We start from the raw sequence: 25,105 nt of genomic DNA on the forward strand, positions 1-25,105 counted from the left end.
ATGATCAACACTGATGCAGAATGGTTTCAGGAGTGGCATACATTTATTTTCATTTAAAATGTTTGAAATGTATTGTGCTCCTTAAATAGAAATCATACATTTTTAATCTGAAAAGATTCTAAGGGTGACCAATATAATTCTTAGAAACATATAGAGCAGTCACAGAAAGGGAAACTTCTCATTTCTGATAAATCTTTCATCAACTATTGGTGTATAGTTATGGTAGTTGGAAAATAGTTTGTAGCTCTACATGCGTTGTCAAGACCCTGGCAGTCTTTCAGAAGGTGTAAGTGCCCTTAGACACATTGTAGACCTCTTTGGTTGCAGATTTAACATCCTAAAATAAGATATTGTCTATAACCCTTTGTGGTTTAAAATACTGACAGTGCCCCCGCAACATTGACAGTGTCCCCCCAGTTCTGAAATGAAACCTCTGCCCCTGCCACTTTTTACACCTTAAGTGTAAATGTTCACAAATGCATAATTACACTGTTCTTATGAGTAACTAACATGAGTACCTAGTTAGAGTAATTACTATGTAAATAAACTGTAATTTGGGAGACCTATTGTAAAGTGTTACCAGGTAAACATAATGACATCATTTTGAAAAAATCTTGGTCAGACATGTAATGGAAAGTGCCATGTTTTAGTTACATGAATAATTTCTTACACTTTTTTTTTTTTTTTTTAAATAACTGTTAACTGCATGTGTTTAATGATTACCTTTTCCTATGGTTTTGTAGTGCATTTTGTGTGCATCTTTATCGAGTAATTGGAGGTCTTGTGTACACTTTGCAATTACTGTGTTTATCCTGTCAGGTTTGCATTACTGTAACACCCTGCTGTACTTTGTTTGTGTGGTAGTTTTCAGGGATGCTCACACATGCTAACCATAACTTGCAAAATGCACAGTTGTTGCTGATTAATGTAAGAGTTGCACAAGTGTATAAGCTGACCTCAGTTCACAACTCTCACCCACTTGGCTATTGCAAATAAAATAAAATAGTAGCTTTTTCAATATAAAGGATTCTTTTTCAGACCTCAAGAACTGTTTTTAAATCTGATTGATCAACACTTTGTTTGGTGTGGTCCTTAGCTTCTGTAATAACCAGCACCTTTTTGAATTTCAGATATTTCAATTTAATATCCTTGTATAAACTTATTATATTCTAAAACAAGAATCTCATTTTGACATTGATGTTTTACTCAAGCACTACACTTTGCATATAATGAGCCAGTTATGTTGATGTCACTCCTCTCTGTGTTTGCCTGAGACGGTGGTTTGATACCAGGATGCAATCAAATGCCATAATGCCAAAACCTTTTCTGCTTATTTTTGCCTGGAATATTTTTATCCACACAATATCGTTTTTACTCTGCATGGCACCCGACCTGCTCTCCAACTTGGATGAGGTGCCCACAAGTGCATTTCCAATAGTGCATCTGATTACCTCGGTGTCCTCTACACCACGAGGGGTGCCATCCAGCTAGCCCACATCGGTCATAAATTGCCTCTTCTCAACCGTTTCAGAGTTCCTGAGCTGTTTTGGCTGCATTTCTCTGTCCTGAAAAACACAAAAAAATGGGACACGGTCCACCTCTGAAATACAGTGAAATGTGTTGCATCATACAACATATCCAGGAAAACAAGTACCAGAGGATTTCCATTGGGAATAGAGCATGCAGTGTGACTTTTCAGTGCTAGCGCTTTCTCTGGTGATCGGGAGATGCACACATATCCTAAGGGAAATACTGAGTCATGGGGCTCATGATTTGAACTCCCTAACCATTGACTTCCTTAAATCGGCTGCTCACATAAAACTGCTTTGATTACTCATGAAGTCTGGTATTTATGAAGGGTTGGGACATGTCACAGAAGTCCAGAGTGCTTTTCTTAAGACTGTAATGCCTTTTGACACAGGCCTTAATTGAAATTACAATGTTCGGATCAGACCTTTTACATACGAAGTGTGACTGCATGAATCTGCTCTGCGCTGCCCCTCCTGTACTCACTACAATTTTGTATACATAGCACATCATTTTAGGACTAACAAAACAAGAAATTGATGTGTCCGTAAAAAGACACTATGACTGAACTGAACCGGTGCAAAAAATTAAAGGCAATTTTTAAGCCAATTGGAAAACAATGTCTAGAAGTTATCTAGACGTTCATCCAGATAGAAATTGGGGACTCCATTAAACCTTAAACCTTAAACCTAAAGAAGTAGGGTGAGCAAGTCTAATATAAGGAGAAACTTAAAATAATGTGACAAATGACTGCTTTCTTATTACAAGGTTTAAAGAGGAAAAATTACCCTTTTACCAACATTCTTAATATCAATTTTAATGTATGGTATATAACCCCATGGCAGTGATGGGTTTTTGTCTCCTCTAAATCACTTGTCTAGTCAACAGCATGTGAAGGACAGCACTACTAAAATAAATGATGTATTCATTTCTTAAATTTGAAATCCATGCTATACATCAACAGAATGTAAATGTGCCCAACTCCTGTGCACAGCCCCCCTTCCCCCGTGACAAAATCAGCCCAACCGTAATTCAAGTCATCCTCTTATGGGAGTGAGTTAAGAGAGGTTTTGACCGGATAGCTGTAATGAGCCTAATCCTATTAAAGGAAGAGTTCAGCTTGATGCATTATCTGTTCACCGAGTCTATGGGCAGAGCCAGCATTGCACACAACTGGTTACATCTTTCTACTTTATGCTGAAGTTTGGAACTGGGTTTAGTTCTTCCAAATCAGTCATGCTCTCCAGCTGGGATATTTATTCTCCCAATAATCCTTACTTGTACAAGCAAATTCCTTATTAACTCATACCAGATAAGAGGCCAGGCTGCAGCATCCTTTACAGTCCACCTTTAGACCCCACAATCCATCTCTCTGTTTGGCACTCTTAGACAACACTGCTCCACTTCAGAAGATCAGCTCATAAGCAGCTTGTTTCATTTCTGGTTCTAATTCTCTCTGGCTTTTTAAGTGTATTACACAGCAGTCCTGTCCCTGGTTTGCTGTAGTTGCTGTATGTTGTGCTATATTTTGCTGCACAGCATAACCTTTTTTTATCCACTTAAGTTTTTTTTTTTTTTTTTCCTTTGGTGAAACTAAAACACAGTTTATAATAGAACTGGTTCTGAAGAGACCTAAATACAAGATAAATAAATTAGAGCTGAAGACTAACATTCTGGTTATTTTAGTTTTGCTAACAGGTTTTCTCTGACAAGTCACAGTAGTGTTTCTGATGCTAGCCAAAATAATTATCTGACTGCAGAAGCACATAGACATTTTTCTTCTCCTCATAGTTCCTCTTCCTGGAGAACTTTAGTCCACAGCACTTAATATCCTGATATATCCTGGCAATCTTTTCCACCCTGAAACCTAACAGTAGTTTTTATTATTACATTAATCCACTTTCTATTGTGCTTATATTTTGTAAGTCGGCCTGGATAAGGGCGTCTGCTAAGAAATAAAAAACAATTAAAGGAAGTAAAAATGCTTTTGTTTTTCCTTCTAAATAAACAACCCAATCTTTTAGTGATATTCTTATAGTTGGGCTTCCTTTTCATTTTGCCTGACTTTTATTTATGGTTAAGCCACAAGTCTTGCGCTGACAAATGTGTTACAGGAAAGAGAAATTGTGTAATACAATCTGAATTGGAGCTGGCTTTGCAGAGTCATTTTTAATCTTGAGAATTTTGGACTTCAGTCACTTTATTTAAATTTAATACCATCCTGCTCAGCAGTTTCTGATTTATCTATTGCTGTTGTTTGGGAGAAGCAGAAGCTCAGTCGGCCATGCTTTGTGAAAGATCAGCATCTTTGAGATGTACAGATTTTTTTTTTTTTTCATGACATATTATAAATGGGCATTTAACAACTTTAATAATCAAATGCCTCTTGACAAATTTACTTAATCCTCAATGGTTAGTCCTATCCAAGCATGTGGTGTCCCATCTGTGATGATTAAACCATGGAGATACTTTTGTGTCCATTTGATAATTTGATAAACTGACTTCCAGTTTAAATTCCAGGGCAGAGGTGGACAGTCTTGGCCATTCCATTAAATTACAAATGTTTGTTTTAACTTCATTTATTGAAGTGATTTACAGCAGCAGTATCAATTTTGTAATCAATCATAGTTGTACTGTTAGTTTTAAAACAGCCCTTTTGTGCATTACTGATCTCATCCTCATTATACAATATGTTCTCTTTGTTTCAGTTTTCTGCTGGTATTCTCTTGCCTGGTCTTGTCTGTATTTTCAACAATTGATGAATATGAAAAAAGTTCTGAAGATGCGCTTTATATCCTGGTGAGTGTGGGCAGTATGCCCCATATATAACATGAAGCGAATGGAACACCCATCTTCGTAGAATTGCTGTTGAATATAGTAGAATTAGATATTGACTTGATCTTGTTAAATACTGCTAGTTTAATAGGGGGGGGACGGGACTGATTTTCATATAGGTCATTTCTTGGAAAGCACCAGCTTTGCTAGGTGGTTTCAAAGCATTCAGTAAAGGAGATGTACTCAGTAGAAATCTGTGGAATTGTTTAGATAAGCTTATTTATTTGTATAGCCCTAGGTAACACTATAACTCAAAGTATCTAAAGCAGACCATTTCCTTTGAGTGCTTGTCTTTGTGAAATGGCTCAAGCATGTACTGGCTTGTCTTTCTGCAGGAAATTGTGACAATCGTGGTGTTTGGCGTGGAGTACTTTGTGAGGATCTGGGCAGCTGGGTGCTGCTGTCGTTACAGAGGATGGAGAGGGAGACTGAAATTTGCCCGCAAGCCTTTCTGCGTCATCGGTAAGGCAGGGAAATCCTTTTTCTGGGGGCAGAATATTATTCATTCTGTTGCCTGCGTGAGATCTCTCGGTACATTAAACCGAATACTCGGTTATCATAATGCTGCCATAACACATTCCATCCTTGATGTATTTTTACACATTTTAAAGGCTGAAAGTGCCCTTTCCTGACCTAAACCAAAAGTTTTCTTCATATGTTTTACAGCATAAGATATTTAGTTACCAAAAAAGGACTATATATATTTTTAGATAATTTATGTAGCAACTGCAAGAAAGAAACCTCTCTCTATATATATTCCTTTCTTGTGTATGTGCATTCACAACAGCACACAATATTTTAAAATACTTAATCTAGCCACTGCATATCTAAGTAACATTTGTTTCTCCACAGACATCATGGTGTTGATTGCCTCTATCTCGGTGCTGGCTGCTGGTACCCAGGGAAATGTCTTTGCCACCTCGGCGATCCGGAGTTTGCGTTTTCTGCAGATATTACGGATGATCCGAATGGATCGTCGAGGTGGCACCTGGAAACTTCTGGGATCTGTTGTCTATGCGCACAGCAAGGTAATCTGAGGGGGAAAAATAATGCTTAAGGCCTCCTGAGTAAAAGTTAGGGAAGGGAGAAAAACACAAAAATAAATAAATGGAGATTCCAAATTTAAAAAAAGAAAATAGCCTCCAAAGATCAGTAGGTCACCTGTGTGCAGAACTTGGGTGACGTGCAAGAGAACTGCATTTATTAAACAATAAGAAGATACTGCAGCTTCTTGGGATTGGAAGCTACAAAGCCACTTCTGACATCTTCAGATTAATGAGAGATCCCACAGAGAGATGGTAGGGGTGTGTGGAATGGTGTGTTTATGTACTCCAAATCAGTGCTTCAGATGTGTAATATCACTACCCATATGGTTGCATTCTTGGAGCACTGTGCCACCTATTTCCCAAAAGACGGTAATGACATTTTAGGGATCTCTTTATCTTCCTTTAAGCCCTCCTTGACTGTGGCTTATTTTTCACTGAAGGCTCCAGATTTGTGGTTTATAGATACTGTATCTGTTAAATCCTCGAAAATAAATAGAAAGGGAGTTTCGGTGCAGAGATTCTAATAAGAGATTTTGTTAAACTGTCACAGAGAAAGATTGAGTCGGCTCGGCCAATGATGTGGTTATGGTTCACTCCCCTTTTTTTTAGATATATATATAACGGCTTCCTGAGCATGATTTGCTTTCGGTCATAAGACAGTTGTGCATTCAGAAACTCTTCACTCTGCACTTACTGAGCCTTTTTACTAGATGGTAATAATTATAGTATTAATAGAAAACAACTGTAGTTGGCTATCAAGGGAAACCATTGGTGTGGTTCTTCTGTCATTCAGCTGTATCCTATGGGGAAAGGAAATGTAAAAGAGGATTTAATTAACTATCCTGATCCTAATCTGAGCAGATAACCACAATGTGTATCTGAAGGCTTGAGAGAAACTGTGGGACATTAAGTGAACCATTTTGAACAGCTTTCATTGCTTGGGCTTTAGATCATCATTTCAAAACTGCATTCTTGATCCCGAACATCAGTTTGATTACATTTCAGTGGCAAAGGGTTTAATGTCCTTGTAAATGCTTCACCCATTAATCGTTCTCCATAAGGCCCCTCTAAACAAACAATCCACCCAGAATTATTTGCCCTTACAAAAGCATTGACTGGTACAAAAGGGGCAGAACTACAAAATCAACTTTGAGAGAGGGGTTCGTATTTTCAATTTAAACCACCTTTGGTAGACACTCTGCCAAAGTTGAAAGTCTTGCAGTTCTTTATTGTGCTTTGCTTTGTGTGTGTGTGTGTGTGTGTGTGTGTGTGTGTGTGTGTGTGTGTATATATATAATATATATATATATATATATGTGTGTGTGTATAATATATATAATGTATGTATATACACTCACCTAAAGGATTATTAGGAACACCTGTTCAATTTCTCATTAATGCAATTATCTAACCAACCAATCACATGGCAGTTGCTTCAATGCATTTAGGGGTGTGGTCCTGGTCAAGACAATCTCCTGAACTCCAAACTGAATGTCTGAATGGGAAAGAAAGGTGATTTAAGCAATTTTGAGCGTGGCATGGTTGTTGGTGCCAGACGGGCCGGTCTGAGTATTTCACAATCTGCTCAGTTACTGGGATTTTCACGCACAACCATTTCTAAGGTTTACAAAGAATGGTGTGAAAAGGGAAAAACATCCAGTATGCGGCAGTCCTGTGGGCGAAAATGCCTTGTTGATGCTAGAGGTCAGAGGAGAATGGGCCGACTGATTCAAGCTGATAGAAGAGCAACTTTGACTGAAATAACCACTCGTTACAACCGAGGTATGCAGCAAAGCATTTGTGAAGCCACAACCCGTACAACCTTGAGGCGGATGGGCTACAACAGCAGAAGACCCCACCGGGTACCACTCATCTCCACTACAAATAGGAAAAAGAGGCTACAATTTGCACAAGCTCACCAAAATTGGACAGTTGAAGACTGGAAAAATGTTGCCTGGTCTGATGAGTCTCGATTTCTGTTGAGACATTCAGATGGTAGAGTCAGAATTTGGCGTAAACAGAATGAGAACATGGATCCATCATGCCTTGTTACCACTGTGCAGGCTGGTGGTGGTGGTGTAATGGTGTGGAGGATGTTTTCTTGGCACACTTTAGGCCCCTTAGTGCCAATTGGGCATCATTTAAATGCCACGGCCTACCTGAGCATTGTTTCTGACCATGTCCATCCCTTTATGATCACCATGTACCCATCCTCTGATGGCTACTTCCAGCAGGATAATGCACCATGTCACAAAGGTCGAATAATGTCAAATTGGTTTCTTGAACATGACAATGAGTTCACTGTACTAAACTGGCCCCCACAGTCACCAGATCTCAACCCAATAGAGCATCTTTGGGATGTGGTAGAACGGGAGCTTCGTGCCCTGGATGTGCATCCCACAAATCTCCATCAACTGCAAGATGCTATCCTATCAATATGGGCCAACATTTCTAAAGAATGCTTTCAGCACCTTGTTGAATCAACGCCACGTAGAATTAAGGCAGTTCTGAAGGCGAAAGGGGGTCAAACACAGTATTAGTATGGTGTTCCTAATAATCCTTTAGGTGAGTGTGTGTGTGTGTGTGTGTGTGTGTGTGTGTGTGTGTGTGTGTGTGTGTGTGTGTGTGTGTGTGTGTGTGTATATATATATATATACACGTGTGTATATATATATATATATATATAATTAGATGTAATGTTCTCCAAAGCATTTGACAACTTCGGGATGACTGTTAGATAACTTTGATGTTTTAATGAGTGTCATTGCGATTAATAATGATGCCTTTCCCCTCTGTCCAGGAACTCATCACAGCTTGGTACATCGGATTTCTGTGTCTCATACTGGCTTCCTTTCTGGTGTATTTGGCCGAGAAAGAAGACAACAAAGACTTTGAGACCTATGCTGACGCGCTGTGGTGGGGACTTGTACGTGATTTTCAGTGGAGCCTTTTTTTTTTTTTTTTGTGTTTTTAAGGATGTCTACAAGAATGCTTTGCTTCTGGGAAATACCCAAATCATGCACGCACTCTCTCTTCTGTAGTGATGCAATTATGTGTAATGTTTGGAGTCTAGACCAAGATAGATGCATAGACTTGACTGTCACTTTCTGAAAATGCTCATGATGTTACAAATTCAAGCCCATGACCTGCACTGCCTTCTTAACTTTAATGCAGTGGCTTGTTTTTATACCCCCCCTTCCTTTTAGATCACTCTGACTACCATTGGATATGGGGATAAGTATCCAATTACCTGGAACGGACGTCTTCTTGCTGCGACATTTACCCTGATTGGAGTGTCATTCTTTGCCCTGCCAGCTGTAAGTGGAGAACCGTTTGTTTTGAAAATCTCACTCAAATTTCAAATATTTCTTGAACAAATTGCCACCTTTTGGATTATTCAAATTTAGGCTTCTCTATGAATTGTTGTCAGCACAAAGGAGTATGTAAGCAAGTCAAATAGCCAAACCCAACAGAGCCTCTTTTCTCCCTTTTAAAGGCCAGCAAGTAGTTTTCCCCAGTTCAGACCTCCTGTGTGTACATATAGGCTCTCTGGTCTGGTACATTCTCTGGGTATATCATGTAATGTTAGTAAGGCATAAAAGGCATAACCTGGACTTGAAATATTCTTACCATTGTCTTTTCAATGTGCTCCAACTGTGTATCCAATTTGTAAAATTTGTAAAGAGAACTGGTCGTTTTTTAGAGATAAGAGGAGTGATATAGTATATTACTGTGTTAAAGTACAATGTTTGACACTTTACTTTTTTTTTTTTTTTGTCATTGTTTTTCCAAAGGGAATCCTGGGTTCTGGGTTTGCCCTGAAAGTTCAGGAGCAACACCGACAGAAACATTTTGAAAAGCGCCGAAATCCCGCTGCCGGCCTTATCCAGGTAACTACACTTCCAGGACAAATACTCTGATGGATCAAATCGGATCCTGATATTTGTTCAGGAAAACGCCTCCGTTGTTAGCCCATGATGCTCGACAGCAGACTGAGATATTGTGGAAGTTGAAGCACTCCAGGGTAAAATGTTGACAAATGAAAAACAAAAATGATGAAGCCCAGTATATTTGAAGCACCTTTGCTTTGTTATTGAAGCCCCAGGCTGCCTTGCGTTTGAGTGCTTGACAAAACGTGACCTCAAACCCCAGTATGGTTGAAGAATAGTGCCCTACTCTGATGCGGATTGTGTGGCAAAGATTTAGGAAGTCTACTGTGACCACTAAGCTGTTAATGGTTAGCTTATCTAGACTGTTATAGAAATGCTTCTTAACAGACAAAAACATTAACATCTTGGAACAATATGAGCCAAATATCCTTTGCTTTTATGTTAATTATTAACACACTAAAGCTAAAGCACTAGGGTTCAGATTTATATCGCCTATAATCTGAGAACAATATGCATTTCTCTATAACCTCAAGCTCCGTCTTAAACATGCATGTCTTGCGGAGTTTGGATGGTTATCTCTAGCTTCCCTTTAGTTTCACATCTCTCTCATTGTAGCAAACATTTCACCAGTGCAGTCATGTGCGGAGTGCATTAAACTGCCTCTGGTGGGATTATAGAAAAGAAACAAAAGTAACCGAATTCTCTTTGGGTCTTGTTTCGGTCTACAGACATAATCTGCACCACACAATGTACAACATACTCTTGTTTCAATTCAGACAATGTGCAAAAAAAATATATATATTTACAGTGTTCAGTTCAGGGCCATTAAGGTTAGGTCTGGTAAGTCTTTAGTAGATATTAGTCTATGAGGTCATTGCCGGTCCACTATGTACTACAGCTTACTGTATATTCTTATTCATAGACCAACATGTATACCTATGCTTCAGATTTACAGTTCTGTCCCTTTTATTTGTAAAATAATGAAGACTGAGCTCTTTGTATTTTAATGCTTAACAAGCACTTTTTCAATTTATTTTTTTATCAGGCTGCATGGAGGTTTTACGCAACCAACCTCACTCGGACAGACCTGCAGTCAACATGGAATTACTATGAGCGGACAGTATCGGTGCCAATGTACAGGTACACGTTTTCCCTTCTCTCACTGCACTGGGGTGTGTTTGGGGAATTCTAAATTTAACAGGGCTTAACATTCTGCCTCCAAACACAGCAGGCCCCAGTACGAACGCTTAATCAAACCAAATTGCTTGATTGTCATTTCTGTTGGCCGGGTTTCAGTTTTGGCATCCAAAGATGATCTATACATTGCATTTCCATGAAGTGGGTTAGGCTGCAGACTCTGTCCTGTAGAGTCCTGATATCTAAGCCCTGAACCTCAAGCACCTGCATAAGAGATTTGCAAAAGGGAAAGGCACCCTGTTAAGGGTCACAGAAATTGGCAATCCATATCTTTACATTCCATCACGATTTCCCAGTGCTTTTATACAGAGAGAACACACAATTTAGGTAAAGAGATTTGTCTCATTCTAAACTGGATGGTGCTGCATGGAGTCTGCATCTTGTTTGAAAAATGTTAAGCCACATCTCTTGTTTTAGTGAAAATATACTTGTAAACATCATTATAAATGGCTGAACTGTATCATAAAGCAAACATCACTTCTACTAGGAGGTTGCAAAATTAGCTGTTGACTCTAATGAAATGTAAATTATAACTTGTGTATTGAGATGCATTTGCACTGCTGAAGGTAATAAGGTTTTGTATCTGTGTTCATGCTAGTGGAAAAAGGTATTCCCGTGGAAGTTGAGTACCCTGGTGGTGTTATGTTTCGTACATGCCCCACAACACCCACACTTTCACACTGGGTCTTTTTAAAATCTATAACGAAAGCCCACCATGTAAGGTAGATTTTCATATGTTACGCAAAGCAGAATCCTGCAATCCCTTGCAGTGCATCTCAGTGCAGTGTAGTGTAAGGCAACACAAAGTGTAACATTTTCCTCTCTGCAATGATTTTGTTGTGTGTGCCAGAGACGCTGCTTTCTGTATTCCATATAATGAATTATATATGGGCCCTATATTTCATGTTTTATTTTCTCTCAGACTTCAATAAACAGTCTTTCAGTGGGATTTTTTTTTTTGCCCTTCTGGGTCCAGGCTGTTGACAGACGCTGCTAAATTACATTCTGCTCATTATTTATGAAAGAATCTGTCAGGCCATATTTTCTCCTTCTTCTGGGTCTGTTTGCTCAAAGATTTAGTTTCCCCAATTCATGTGCAGTTTCAACAGAGCAGTAACTTTCCTCTCCAGCTTGGATTCCAGATTCCCCTTGACTTTGAAATTTTGCAAGACATGCAGACCTCCATCTGCACTGCCACTTTTGAGGTTTAATTTCAGGATTTTTCTTTGCCAACAAAGGTAAAAAATAAATAAACCTAAACAAACTGTTGGCAGGGGCTAATCTTCACCAAGGGAAAAATATACCTTTTTATATCCGATTCCTGTGCTACACTGAATTAGCCAATAAGGCAGATTAATCATTCTCCCTTGAAGCTATTATATGCTGGGAAGTGCAGATGCTGAATAAGCATCAGGGATGCAAACCTATTATACAGCACAGACTGTAGGATTCTCTCAAGCTTCAGCATGTTAGGACCCACTCTTCATACCAGCTCGGTTCTCAAACTGATTACAGGCTTTCTAACAGTACTGATGTATGATCAATATGACATAATTTGTGTGGTCTAAAAGACACAGTTTAAGCGTAGTCCCCATTAGCGGTGGCGAAAATATATATCAAATTAATGGGACTGAACTGCAACCAAACCTCTGTGGTATTGTGGGTGGCATTTCATATTAAGGCAATGATGAAGGGAGAAATATGTATGATGCACTAAACCTTGTGCCTTCTGAATGGGAATGGGAGCCGTTGTGTTATTTAAGATCAATAAAACTCCCAGTTGCACATGTGAATCTTAATTTCTGCACTGTGAAAATCAATACTCTGACTTCTCAATATTCACTCGCCAAGTGCAGATGTATGCTCTCTGTTTTGAGGTCAATGTAAATTAATTCTAGGGCACAGATGAATCATGCTTTGGGACAAATGCTTCATGGCTTTAAATGTCTAAGTCCGGGTTTTATTATTCAAGGTGGATGATGATGATAAGATAATGGTAATAGTGTAAAACTCAAGACTATTTATAATTCACAAGTGAGCAGCACTAAGATTAATGAATGCATCTATGAATTAACTTCTGAGTTACGGTAAAGAAATGTCAATGATTTTTTAAGCCAAAGTAAAAAAGATGCATACATTCACTTTTAATTACATTTGCCTAGATTATCTAGCCTGCCTGGCTTGGCAGAATATGCTCGGTTTGGAATATTCTTGTATGAAACTGTAGGGAAAACTTAAGCATTTAAATACCATCAATTCTGCTTTGTGCATGACAAGATTTTAGGTTTTTTTTTTTTTTAATGAGCGGGCGGTGTAATTGCTGTCTATTTCAATCTCCCTCGTTTCCTGGTTTTCATAAGACATGCCATACTGAAAATGTAATCTGCACACTAATAAGAGCGAACATACGAACCCACTACTTTGCCTCTACAAGTGCAAAATAATGCAACCAATGAATGATTCATGAATAAGGCTCTTTATTTTCCCTTCGCTTATTTAAGTGTGTGCAGCGTCCCATTCATATAACATGATGTTCCTTTCTGGTTTTCTTCCCCTTTTAAGGTTTACTTCAATTACTGTAATCGCCCAGTAACTGAAGGCTATTACGATGTATTAATCTACTTCTTGGCAGGTTGTTAACAGTAATTGTCATTAACGTGAATAACGGTACTCGGCAGCTCTGTTCAAACCAATGACATCTTGACCTCTTTCAACCACTTTCTCTAAACACACATCGTACAATCGGCACAGTCACTTTACCAGTGTGATGAATAGTTTGCTTATAGAGATCCTTTCTTACAATGAGTATTTTTATTAGACGTGTACATGACACAAAAACAGACCCAAAATGGTGCCGTTGCAAACCTAACAGTGTCCAGTAGTTTGATTTTGTGTAAAATCACATGATCTAATTTATTAGCATGCAGAGTGCAACTAATTCCCCTGTGTTTGTAGGTGTGTGTTTTAATAGGGGAGGGCTCTGTAATTACAGGATGCATGTGATCACAGGAACATTTGCTTGGTGAAACACTGCCACCAGCTGGCAGAGCTGGCAAACCAGCACAATTACATGGATACATAATTATGTATATATGGATGTGTGTGTATCAGCCCTGTAGTTCTGACAGTTCACTGATTTCCTGCAGTTACACATACTGTCCCTGGTAATGAACCTTCTTGGCATATGAAACAAAGCACCAGCGTAATGTTATTTTAAGTAAGCCATGGTGGCATTCAGTGTTTCTTCATTTAGATGCTTATGCTCTGTCAGTGAGCCCACACAGACACACGAGTGTACGTGTGCGAGTGTATAGTATTGTGAATGACTTTGGACGTGGATTCAAGGAGTACATGGCCCCTAATGACCACATATCTATATTGAGGCATGAATTAATGTCCAATCTATGAGTCTGTCGTAGGTGGAGCTTGAGAGTAATGATCTCAGATGCAGAAATTACAGCAGCAGTGCCTTGCCTTCAACCCTTGGGAGTTGAACAACCCTTGTAATATGCTTTTGAGACAACTGGAGGCTGGCTATATAAGGGGAAATCACTTAAATTAGCTATAAAGGGATCAATAATATATATGCCTTGAATTTAATTAAGGGTCTTGCTTAAGCAAGAGGTTTATATAAATGCTGCCTGTGAACTAAAGACAGGTCCTAATGAGTCACACTGGGAATGTAATGTATGCTCTGGCACAGCCCTGTGTGTGAAATGAAAGTGATTGTATTTGATTTTCCTTCACTGCAGATTAATCCCACCCCTGAATCAGCTGGATCTCCTGCGGAATCTGAAGAGCAAGTCTGGACTCTCATTTAGGTCAGACCAACCATGTTTCTTTTCCTGCAATGTCAAAGTATGCTATTTAGTGAAGCTGCAAACCAGTTTACAAAGTTATGTGGCATTGAAAGTACAGTCTGTTGAACTTAACAATGTCACTCTCTTATTACATTATTTGCAAAGCAGTACACAGCAGTATGTACTGGAGTACATGTCAAAACAAAGGCCTCTGTTCTTAATTGTCTTGTGAATAACACGTACAACTATCAAGAGACAGGAGGACTGCTGTTCAGTGTTTTTTCATTTATTTGTGTATAGCTAGCCATATAAATTATTTATTGAAACCTTTGTGTACATCACCAGTCATTCAAAAGAAAGCAGGACTCCTATTTGAAGTTCTGGTCCATTTAACCTCCTTTTCTAACCTAATGTTTCCACAGTTTTTTATCCCCACAATCAGTCTACTTGCCATTATCTGAAATGCATGCAGAATATGATTATGAATGCTGAAAGTTCTCATTGAAGGCGGTCTATGATGCTTCAGACATTACTCCTACTCCCATTCATCTGAAGCTTGCAAATGATTGACTGTCAGTGTACAGTCCGAAAACAAGGGCAACCAATTATCTGTTCATGTTTCAGACCCTATCAAAACTTTCTATAAATGTCGGATCATTATCATGCTAGCACAAAATCAAACTACTTTTTTCCCCAAATGTATATAATGGGTTTCTCTTCCTATATTTTCAAAGATAAGGGTGTCTTTTTAGCATTTTGTGACCCTATAACACAGTCCAGGGGAATAAGGTTGTCAGTCATTTGATGTAATTGAGAAAATGTTCCAATCTCAATGATGCTTCTGTTTTTCCTCCCCCCTATTAAATAAAGGAAAGAACCTCAGCCAGAGCCGTCTCCCAGGTCGGTGGAACAGCTTAACAGTTTTCTGTAAACGTGTGGTTTGATTTGTAATGTGATTTCTAAAACGTAAGGCTTTCTAGTCATGGTTTTGTGTAGATACAGCAAGTATTTTGGTTTTGTTTTATCTATGGGGTGTTGCTACTGTAAAATGCTGCAAATTGAGATCAGGAAGTGTGCTATAAAAATCACAAATAAATTACTGTCCAGACCCAAAGCAAGTACGAGACAAATTTGCATGGCACTGACAGGGATTACAGGTGGTCTGACCTGAATATATTATATGGTCATGTTGAGTGTGCAAAGTCCTCAATTTCTGTGTAAAGGCTTAATATAAAAGGGGGACTTTAAAAGGTATATGATCAAATAGTGATGATGGTGAATCCCACTGTAGATACATAGCAACACCTCTTCTGTGTCAATGGAATTCTTTTCTTCTTTTGTCTATGATGTGCAGTAATTGTCTCATGCACTAATTGGTATTTCGGAGCTCTTTTTACTACTTACCCTAGACTTACGTTGTGGAGCTGGGGGTGTTGCTTCAGTGGTGGTATTCGTAAAGACAAGTCAGCTGCTGGTTCTAAAATAACCAACCCAACCAAACGATACTGAAGAGAAACCAGAAAAACCTGCCTCTGTCTGAGGCTAAAATTAAAAAGGAAATGCCTGAAATATATTGGCAAATACAATTGGATAATGAATATATATTCGTTTAGCTCTGTTTATCATGCTTTTATACACCCTGCCCTACAAAATAAGTCTAGTAAGATCATGTTTTCACACCAGAGGTGATCAATATGGAATAACCAATCCACCTACCTCAAAGTGTTTTTTTTCTGAGCTGTGGAGAGCCGATTACACTGCCTAAATAGTGCCTTGAACAGCTTTTGAGGAAGGAATGTGCAGGCCAGAATGTTTTCAGTTTGTTTTGCTAATGCTTTATTTAGGCAGTGTGACTAACATGTAGGAATGTCTTAATAGGAGGTATTCTACATTGCCATATTGGGGTCGATCAACTAACTCCATAATCCAGAAACAAAACGCAACATTTAATTGCTCTGCTGACATAAAGCAAGCCAAATGTATGTCTACATATATACATTTCTGAATAATTGCATTAATAAAGTGAAACCAGGCTAGATTCAATTTTGTGATTTTTATTCATTCTTTACATTTGGTCACCAATATCCTCCAACATCACATTTACATGTATTTATTTTTTTCCTACTTGAGATGATTTAAAACGTAAACCTTTCAGGTTGTTCATATCATTTTGTGGCAGAACATGAAAAAGAACACTTTCCAAAAAGTATAGATTTTCCAGTTAACCTGTGATGTAATTGTGTTTTGTGTGAATGTATGTGTTGTGTACCCTTTCAAATGCTCTAAAATGGAGGCACGGGGTCATTGGAAAAATCAGCAGACCACGGTCTCTTATTTTGTTCTTATTTGTTCAAAATGGGTTTCAGTCATAGAAATGGCAGACCTAGGATATCTTGGCCTTAAATTACGCATTTGAGAAGTAGCATCAGACAAGTTTTTTTTGTTCTATATACTTTCTTTAAAAGCATTTTTGTGAAGACTATCTAATGGGAAATGACAAAGTTCAGTGTTCCTTCTGTCGTTGTTTCCCTGAAGGACTAATGCCTATTCTCCCTCATTTCCAGTAAAGAGATTTCATGCAAAGAAACACTTTGTGGGTGCTGCCCAGGAAAAACTAGGTACCCCAGGAATTTTGTCGCACACAGATACTAACATCTGCACGGCTAGATCTCTGAGCATTCAGGGCTGCTGCCCCCACCTGTCGTCCTCCTTTAATCATTTACCTACCTAGTAGAGGTGACAGACTGCGCCAGGTGCAATAAGAAAAATCTCTTCATTACCTCAAGAGCCCCCTATTATTTGGATTTAGCTTTCGGGACCATCCTGCGATGGCCTGTTTAATTTCTCCAAAAATAATAAAAACGGGAGGGGAGAAAAAAAAAAAGTTCACCCATTCCTTAATCAAGTCCCATCCTTTCATCGTTTTCCCACAATCATCTCCTTGGAATTTTTAGTATTGCACTCTTCTTTTGCATTCTCTGCCAGCACCTCTGCTATTTAGTTAAATATTAAACTGTAATAAGCAGCTTAGTCATGTCTCATGGCTCAGTAAGTCTTTGTTTTATTTTGGTTTTTGTTTGTTCGTTTGTTTGTAATTATGAATCATTTGCGAGCTGCTAACTGCCATGTTTGCTACCTTTTGCCACATTTTCTTTTTTTAAAGCCGTATCTGTTTTGAGCAAGAAGCTTCCAATTAATCTGATTCCAGACCCATCTGTCGTTTCCCACATGGATTCCTTATTCTATCCATGTTCTGACAAGGGACCGCCAACCCTGCTTTCGACTTCCTCTCTTGGCACCTTTGTCAATGGATGCAGTTGTCTTACAGCAACAGGAAGCATTCCAATGAAACTCTGCAGCTTTATGTGACATACTAACCCCTGCACTTGCATGAAAAGAATGCTGTCACATTGGGCTGTGGAAGCTTTATAGTCCACCCCAATGCATCAAAGGGTCTTTTCTGCATGATTGAGCTATGGTTTGCATGTTCAGCCAGGTGATTCCAACCTAACTGAAATTCAACAGGCTTCCACACAAATGTGGCCCGGCAATCCTTTGTGAGTTTGGATTCTGGGAAGACGGCTGTCATTTGAATCCCAGAAATTCCCGCAGTGTCTGATGTACAGATCTACTTGAGGCCTAGAGAAATTGACAATCAAAGTTTATCTTTCAGAATGTCTTTACCTCCCTTGCGTGGATACTAATGTTACTGTGCATTCATTTGATTAATGGTCCTATAATCACATAGGCATTTATGCAGCAAACGTGGCCTCTTGTCTTTACATAATAAAGCAAGGATGGGATCTATAGGCATCAGTAGCAATTTCATATTTCAGTCTTAATCGTTGTGGGTTGATACAGGATATGCTTTTGTTAATCTTTCTCCTCTGTTGAATGTGATGTCTTTGGTTCATGACTAACACGAAACCATCCAGCCCTCAACAGAAAAGAAAACTCACATTTTTATTATAGAGCCATTTACAATACATAAGCCGAAAAGACCAAAGCATAATATGGATTTCTCACAATAAAGAACCTCTAACATAATGAACTGCTATATAAATTAGTTTACTTAAATGCTAAACCCTGAAAGCACAGTACAAGGGCATAACCAGTTTAAATATCATGTACTGTGGCATCTTAAAAATAAAAATATAATGGTGAGGCCAGTTATTGAACATTAGTTATATGACAGGATTGTTGTTTAAAACAATAAGACTGGGGTAACTGCAAGGGAAAAGAACATGGATTAATTCAATTGCTTTACTGTGCCTTCTCTCATATAGATGGGCTATAAATCTTTGCCACACTAAAGCTATTTCAAATTTCTGGATTATTCTGCCCGATGACAATGATAATAAATAATACCCAATTCGGCATGTTTCTGTAGTTTCTGCTGCAAGCTTCTGCTTCTTCCTTCCACTCTACTGCCGCCTATTCCCCTCCATTTTCAGTTGCGCCGTAATTGACTCCTGTCTTCGGTATCCCCTTGCTGAAACCAATTGAACAGTCTGTGTAAGCAGGGTCCTCCAAGAGGGACGGCACACTTTCAGTTGCTTTCTCCTCCCCACAAAACGTTCCTGACATTTTTAAGCTTTGCAAAAAACAACCAAAAAAAAAAAAAGCAACTAAGCATTGCGGTTGTTACAGAGTTCATAAAATTGTGATGATGAAACTGCCCAGTGCCTCTTAAACCTAAGCTTGACCTTCTGTGATTTTGCTATTCTATTTATTTGCAGCACAGTTAGCCACAGTCTTGAGGTTTCAATGTCTGTTTTGCAGTTATACGCAATTGATAAAATTAGTAAATGCAATAAGTGCCACCTGTGATACAGAATGTCTACACTGAGGTGACAGGACCAGATCCAAATCAGATTTTTAAATGGGCATATTCTATTAATTGGAGTCTGACATTTGTTCTGTAGATGAGAATGTTAATGTAGTGTCTTTATATTGTATTCTAGAAGTGTGGCCTTTTTATAATAGGTGTAACTCTCCTATTGAGCTCAATTAGGATTCTGGGATCCAGGGTTGGAGAACCAGAGCTACTTGCTTAACTGCTAAAGATTAAACCTGATGCTATGATTTTAAATATATCTGAAGGAATGATCAGTTTATATGAACCTTACAGAAAATTTCCACATCATATATATATTCCATGATGTTCCTCTACAGGATGAGATTTGCTGATGTTCTTTTAAGTGAAGAACAACTCAATCACCAAACAGCCTGATTGCCTCTTCTCCTTTTTAACTGCTCCTGTGTTCTACTAATAACATACCAAAGCTCCTACTCAAATGAGAAACTACTCTTCTCAGTGCCGATTGCAGTTTCATTTACTAGAGCAATAGTAGGAGAACAATTAACTGTGAATCATTTATTGGTAAAATGTCAAATTCTTAGTTAATGCAGTCACTGACAGAAATTGATTGTTGGAGGAGTGCAATATGCTTTCAAACAGTATCAACGTCCAGCACTGAAATAAAAAATTAGAGATTTGTATTTATTTTTAAATACACAACGAAATAAAATCAAAACAACAATACAAATGCCTTCTTAATATGAGTTTGAACTCCACTGCTGGAACATGAATAAAGAAGGGTTGATTCCTTAAACAATGGTCCAAAATCCATATAAGTCAATGAAGCATGACTTCACAAAGTGTAATGAAAACCAAGTTAGAAGGCTTCACAAAAATGATTCACGTGTCACCCATACATTTGCCTTCATCTGCATCTGTTTTTACTAGTCCTCTCCGCATTATTAAGCGGATTTCCCAAACACTTTGGTACCTCTTTCAGGCTTCAGTCACACACCCACACACACACACACCCTCGGGCATTCGCTGGATTTCCCTAGAGCAGAAGATTTTATTATGCTTTTGTTTTTTAAGATTACACTTTATAAGTCCTGCCTGAAACCACCAGCAAATATCAAAATAAAAAACCTTCAGATTACCAAAGCTCCATCTAGAAGGACATTCTGACCGCGGGCCCTGTGGCACACATTGAGCTTTTATTTGATCATCTTACATCGAATAAATGCATGATGGTTGACCTCAATGAGAACATGATCTATGACTGGCAATGGTGTCTCGCTGTGACCTTGTTTCCCAGTGTAGGCGTGCTGTACTGTACATGTGCATGCTTGCTTGTGATTTACTGTGTGTGATATCCATGTGTGCTGTGATGTGTGTGTAATGTGGGTGCAAACACATTTAAGGCCACTACTACAATATAATAAGGTTCCTGTTACAGCAAAAGAGAGGTAAGATGCATCAATTATTTAATTTTTTTCAAACTGCTGTTCTCTAATATAATAATTAATATGCCACTGAAAATCAATTCCCTTTGTTATCAAACCTTAAATGCACCCCCATCCCCTAGGATATATCAGTCAATGCAGTGATAGCAGTATCTTTTATTTGTGAGTTAGTGTTAGTGCATTTCAGTGGCTCCACTACATTTCTGGAATAGTAACTAAATAAAAATTGATATTTCTTTGATATAAAACTTCAATGTGTACATCTACAATTAGATGGTTTGTAATTAACATTTAATTTTAATGACCGGCATTATTCTGCTAAAATTGAAAGAATATTCAATGTAGCAGACAGATCACCTTTCCAAGACCTGCTGCTGAGCTCTAAATCCATATTCTACAAAGTGCAAAGACATGTACATTGTTAAAGATATGTTTATAGATCTATGAAATTGAAGAAGCAGGGCTGTAGTCTCTGATTGTGTTTATTCATCATTGCTTTCTTAATGTGAGACCCTTCAAAATTTCCAATCTGAAGTCACTTCCAATCTGTAAGTGCACACTTTTTTTTTTTTTTTTTCGGCCAGCAAGTTACATTTCAGTCCTAACTCGACCTCAAGGTAAAAATTATAGCTAATGCCGTGCCCGCCACCTCCCTCCCCCCCCCTCCAATCAATTAACGTAAAAATGCTGAAACTCCATTTACATCTCAACTTAATATGAATCTTTTTGTAAAATGCTGTTATGTAACTGCTTGGTGACTGAAGTGTATCATAGCAGTGGACTCTGTGGTCTTTTCTTTGTTTTCGTTTAGTTCTGTATGGTGCTCTGGGATAATTTAGCATGAAGGGTGCTGTATAAATGAGGATGTCTTCTGAGTTGTGTTTTTTTTTTTTTCTGCAGCCAGAAGGTGAGCCTGAAGGAGCGTGTGTTTTCCAGCCCACGCAGCTCGGGGGCGAAGGGCAAGGGCTCCCCCCAGGGGCAGGGCATGCGCAGGTCACCCAGTGCTGACAACAGCATCGAGGACAGTCCCAGTAAGGTACCCAAGAGCTGGAGCTTTGGGGACCGAAGCCGGGCGAGACAAGCTTTCCGCATAAAGGGGGCCGCGTCACGTCAAAACTCAGAAGGTGAGAGTATCTAAACCACTGTGGTGCTGTTGTTATTACTACTTTTTTTTTTATCCCAATCTCTACACTGGGGTACATCAGTCACTTAATCTAAAGAGATTCTCTGCTTCCCCTTCCTAAAAACAAAATAGATTCTGTTCATGGGAAGAAAAGTGATTCTTACCTGTTGTCTCACTAGGTGGTTCCACCACCTCAGTTCATCAAATTCTGTAATATAAAATGCACTGATGATGTGAAAGAATTGGTCTGTGATACAAAAGCTATAATAGTTCTGTGCTAAGTCTGTTATGATGAAGGTTTTTATTTATTTGCCCATGAATGTATTTCTTGATTGATTGTGATGTGCTGCGAAGACTATCCAGTGTGGTATCCGATAAATGATCCCCTTACCTAGTGTCTACATTTAATGTCTTCCTTTAGATACATGAATTTTAACCCGTGTGTGTTTGTGTCTTTGTAATATTTTCATAACTTTAATCTGTTTAGGACAAGTGAAACCTGGCACATGTCACCAAAATACAATTTGTAGAAAAAAGTATGTATTGTATGCATGTTATTTTCCAGTCATGCATATTTTGGCAGTTGTTTAAAGAAAAGATCAGTCGCCTTCTTTGAGAATGAGCTCCATAATTTGAGTGCTTCTAACTTTTAAAGTCAGATGTGTTGAAATGTTTCATTCCACTTTTGCAATTGCTACTGGGGAATATCCCAGAATGATTCAGTACACCCCTGAATGTCTCAGGAGCCTGTGATAACACCACCTCAGTCTAAGAAATGCACTGCCTGAGTTACTGTATTACAATTCTCATTCTCAAATGAGCCTTGTTGCAGCACTACAGTAGAGTTGGGACAAATCATGACTTATGAAGAATTATAAATCCATTTTATTGTTTTCTTTGGATAGGCATTTTGTGATATTGCTGTATTTTTTTCTGTGTCCATGTTTTGTCGGTGCTGGAGTCCGATCTATTTGCCATGTTATGCTGAAAAACAATCAATCAAAAATGTTATGGGACAACATGATCCTCATCAACCCTTTTCATTTCTCTGTTTGATGCTGTGCTAAAGTGCTGATTGAGATGCAGGACGAAGAATTCAGATTGAAGAGCTCACCAGGTCAGGCCTTTTGACTGGGTGGTTTCAGTCCACACAACTACTACTATAAAAGTTTCAAAAGCACTGTGGTATAATGTGTACATTATATTGTACATTATGGGATGTGTACATTGCACTATAGTGTTTTTGCCATGTTTATAGTTCAGGTTTTATTTTCCTTGATTTGGGAACATGGGTGCAAAGCTTTCTTAACCTCTTAACCTCTGCTTTATATTACTGATCAGATTCCCAGGTATCCCCAAGAAACACTGGGGAAATAAACCTGCACATTTTATGCAAACCATCTGAACAGCAAAGACATTCTGTAGATTTGTAAACACAAGTCCATGATATTTCATAAGCAAGATTATGCAAAGGTCACTATTCATGTAATATCTATTAGCTTATTTTATAGAGGTTTGTTTTCAGGATTCGGCAGGAAATTTAGTTTAAAAAACAACAAATGCATCTTGCTGGTGTGTTAAGTATTGTAAAGTCCCTCCCTTGGAGAGTAGGGCTGCCACGACTGTCTTGATTTTATTTTATTTTTTAGAAGCGGGCAATATTAGACATCTCCCTAGTGTGCGATGTCCGGGTTGGGTTGCTACAAAATTGACCAGAGCTTCCTCATCAGCTGCACCTTATGTCTGGCTGGGAGTTTGCAGGGCTGCAGTGTCAGTCCTCCACCTGCCTCCTCAATGTTAATAAAGGAACAAAAAAAGTAAACCCTCAAAAACAAAAGGAGTAGGGAGGAGAGTTAAATGTGTTTACAATGAAATGGGACCCAGGCAGACGCTCATTTTTGTTAAGAGGTTAAGTGGTTAGCTTTGCAGACCATTTTCCAATCTAAAATGGTATAATAGCGTACCTACTTGCACACACAACCACTCAGAGCCACCTCACCTTCAAAGACTCGAACACATATGATCTGAAAATGTACACTCATTTTGGGGTTGCCTAGAATTGAAAATAAAAGAAAACAATGGACAATCTATATCATATTGTATCAAAATAACCAGCACTAGATCTAAGCACGTATGGCATTTATGCTAAGCAATAAATCCCTCAGCTCTTACATATTTACAGTTAATAAAGTGAGAGACATTGTCCCAGCTTTAGTTCTCCAACTACCAACTACCAACAGATGTGAACTATTCCACTGTGCAAAAGATGAATTGAACCAAGAAGTGTAAATACATGCTTTAAACACAATTACTGCACTTAGACTTACGTATGTTAAAAAGTTTGGGATCACCTAGATATTATTAATATTATTTTGTATAATTTGTTAATACATTATCAACAAATATGAATACGATGCATACTGTAATGGTATTTCTTAATAAGGGTTTCCAGCAGAGTCAGTGGTCCACTTTAATTACGCGACTTTGTTTGTTACTCCACCCATAATACCTTCATATCTGGACTCTGAGCTGGTATCTTCCTTTCTTTAGGGGTGATTTACCTTAGAATTGTTACTTTTTCTCAAGACAAAATAGCTATAAATTCAAAACCTGGTTTATTAATCGCAGAAGTTATTAAATTGTGAAATAGTGCAGGGGTCCCAAACTTTTATTAATTTACATTTTGTATATCCAAGATTTATGGTTTTTGGTTGTTACATTTTACATTGATTTCATTATAAGAAAATACAAATACTAAAACAGTGTAAAGTAAGATTCAAACCCCACTAGAAACTAGAATTTTGCCTTTAAACGTTTTAGTATTTCTCGTATCCCCATCTACTCAATGCTGCAGATCTAATCCAGCTATTGAGTTTGACATGATACAATATACATTATTCATTCTGATCTCACAAACTATAAATTACAACATACACTTTGAATCATACATGCTGTCTATTATACAGATCATAAAAATGTGTTGGGTTTCAGTTAATGCTTTGTAGTCAGTGACATTTATAAAACCATGTTTGTATTATTATTTATTTGTATTTAACTCTGATAATGGAATCCAAGTGATGTTAAATCCAACTAGATCAGTTTCTACAACACAGTGTACCAGTTTGGATTAAAATGTTCCTACTCTAGCTGTATAGTAGGATTTCATGAAGCTTTGTCAATTTCCTTTCCTTTATCATCTCCAACATTACTTCACAAAAAGGAAACTTCTTTAAGGTATTTTTTTAAATGAAACAAACAAAAAACAACAAATATACCAACATTCTGAAAGTAGTGCTTATACTATAAACATTGACTCGTTTACACTCAACTTGTTAACAGAAAATCAAATTTTAAGATGAATATCGATGATATTGAGTATCTTTTTAAATTAGTGTTCCAATACCTCAATCCAAAATTCCATGT

General features: G+C 38.2%; 1 protein-coding gene across 1 annotated transcript in view; it reads left to right on the plus strand.

The window, feature by feature from the left end:
• The window catches only part of kcnq2b (potassium voltage-gated channel, KQT-like subfamily, member 2b), a 61,226-nt gene that overhangs the window by 18,832 nt on the left and 17,289 nt on the right, over positions 1–25,105 (plus strand). The window contains exons 2-12 of the mRNA XM_066702812.1: positions 4,236–4,326; positions 4,698–4,824; positions 5,215–5,390; positions 8,209–8,334; positions 8,615–8,725; positions 9,203–9,298; positions 10,344–10,438; positions 14,248–14,316; positions 15,166–15,195; positions 21,460–21,683; positions 22,752–22,799. Of these exons, the coding sequence (XP_066558909.1) occupies positions 4,236–4,326; positions 4,698–4,824; positions 5,215–5,390; positions 8,209–8,334; positions 8,615–8,725; positions 9,203–9,298; positions 10,344–10,438; positions 14,248–14,316; positions 15,166–15,195; positions 21,460–21,683; positions 22,752–22,799 (1,193 nt within the window). The remainder of the gene's footprint in view (positions 1–4,235; positions 4,327–4,697; positions 4,825–5,214; positions 5,391–8,208; positions 8,335–8,614; positions 8,726–9,202; positions 9,299–10,343; positions 10,439–14,247; positions 14,317–15,165; positions 15,196–21,459; positions 21,684–22,751; positions 22,800–25,105) is intronic.

This window comes from Amia ocellicauda, chromosome 4, assembly GCF_036373705.1.
Source record: "Amia ocellicauda isolate fAmiCal2 chromosome 4, fAmiCal2.hap1, whole genome shotgun sequence".
Classification (NCBI taxonomy): Eukaryota; Metazoa; Chordata; class Actinopteri; order Amiiformes; family Amiidae; genus Amia; species Amia ocellicauda.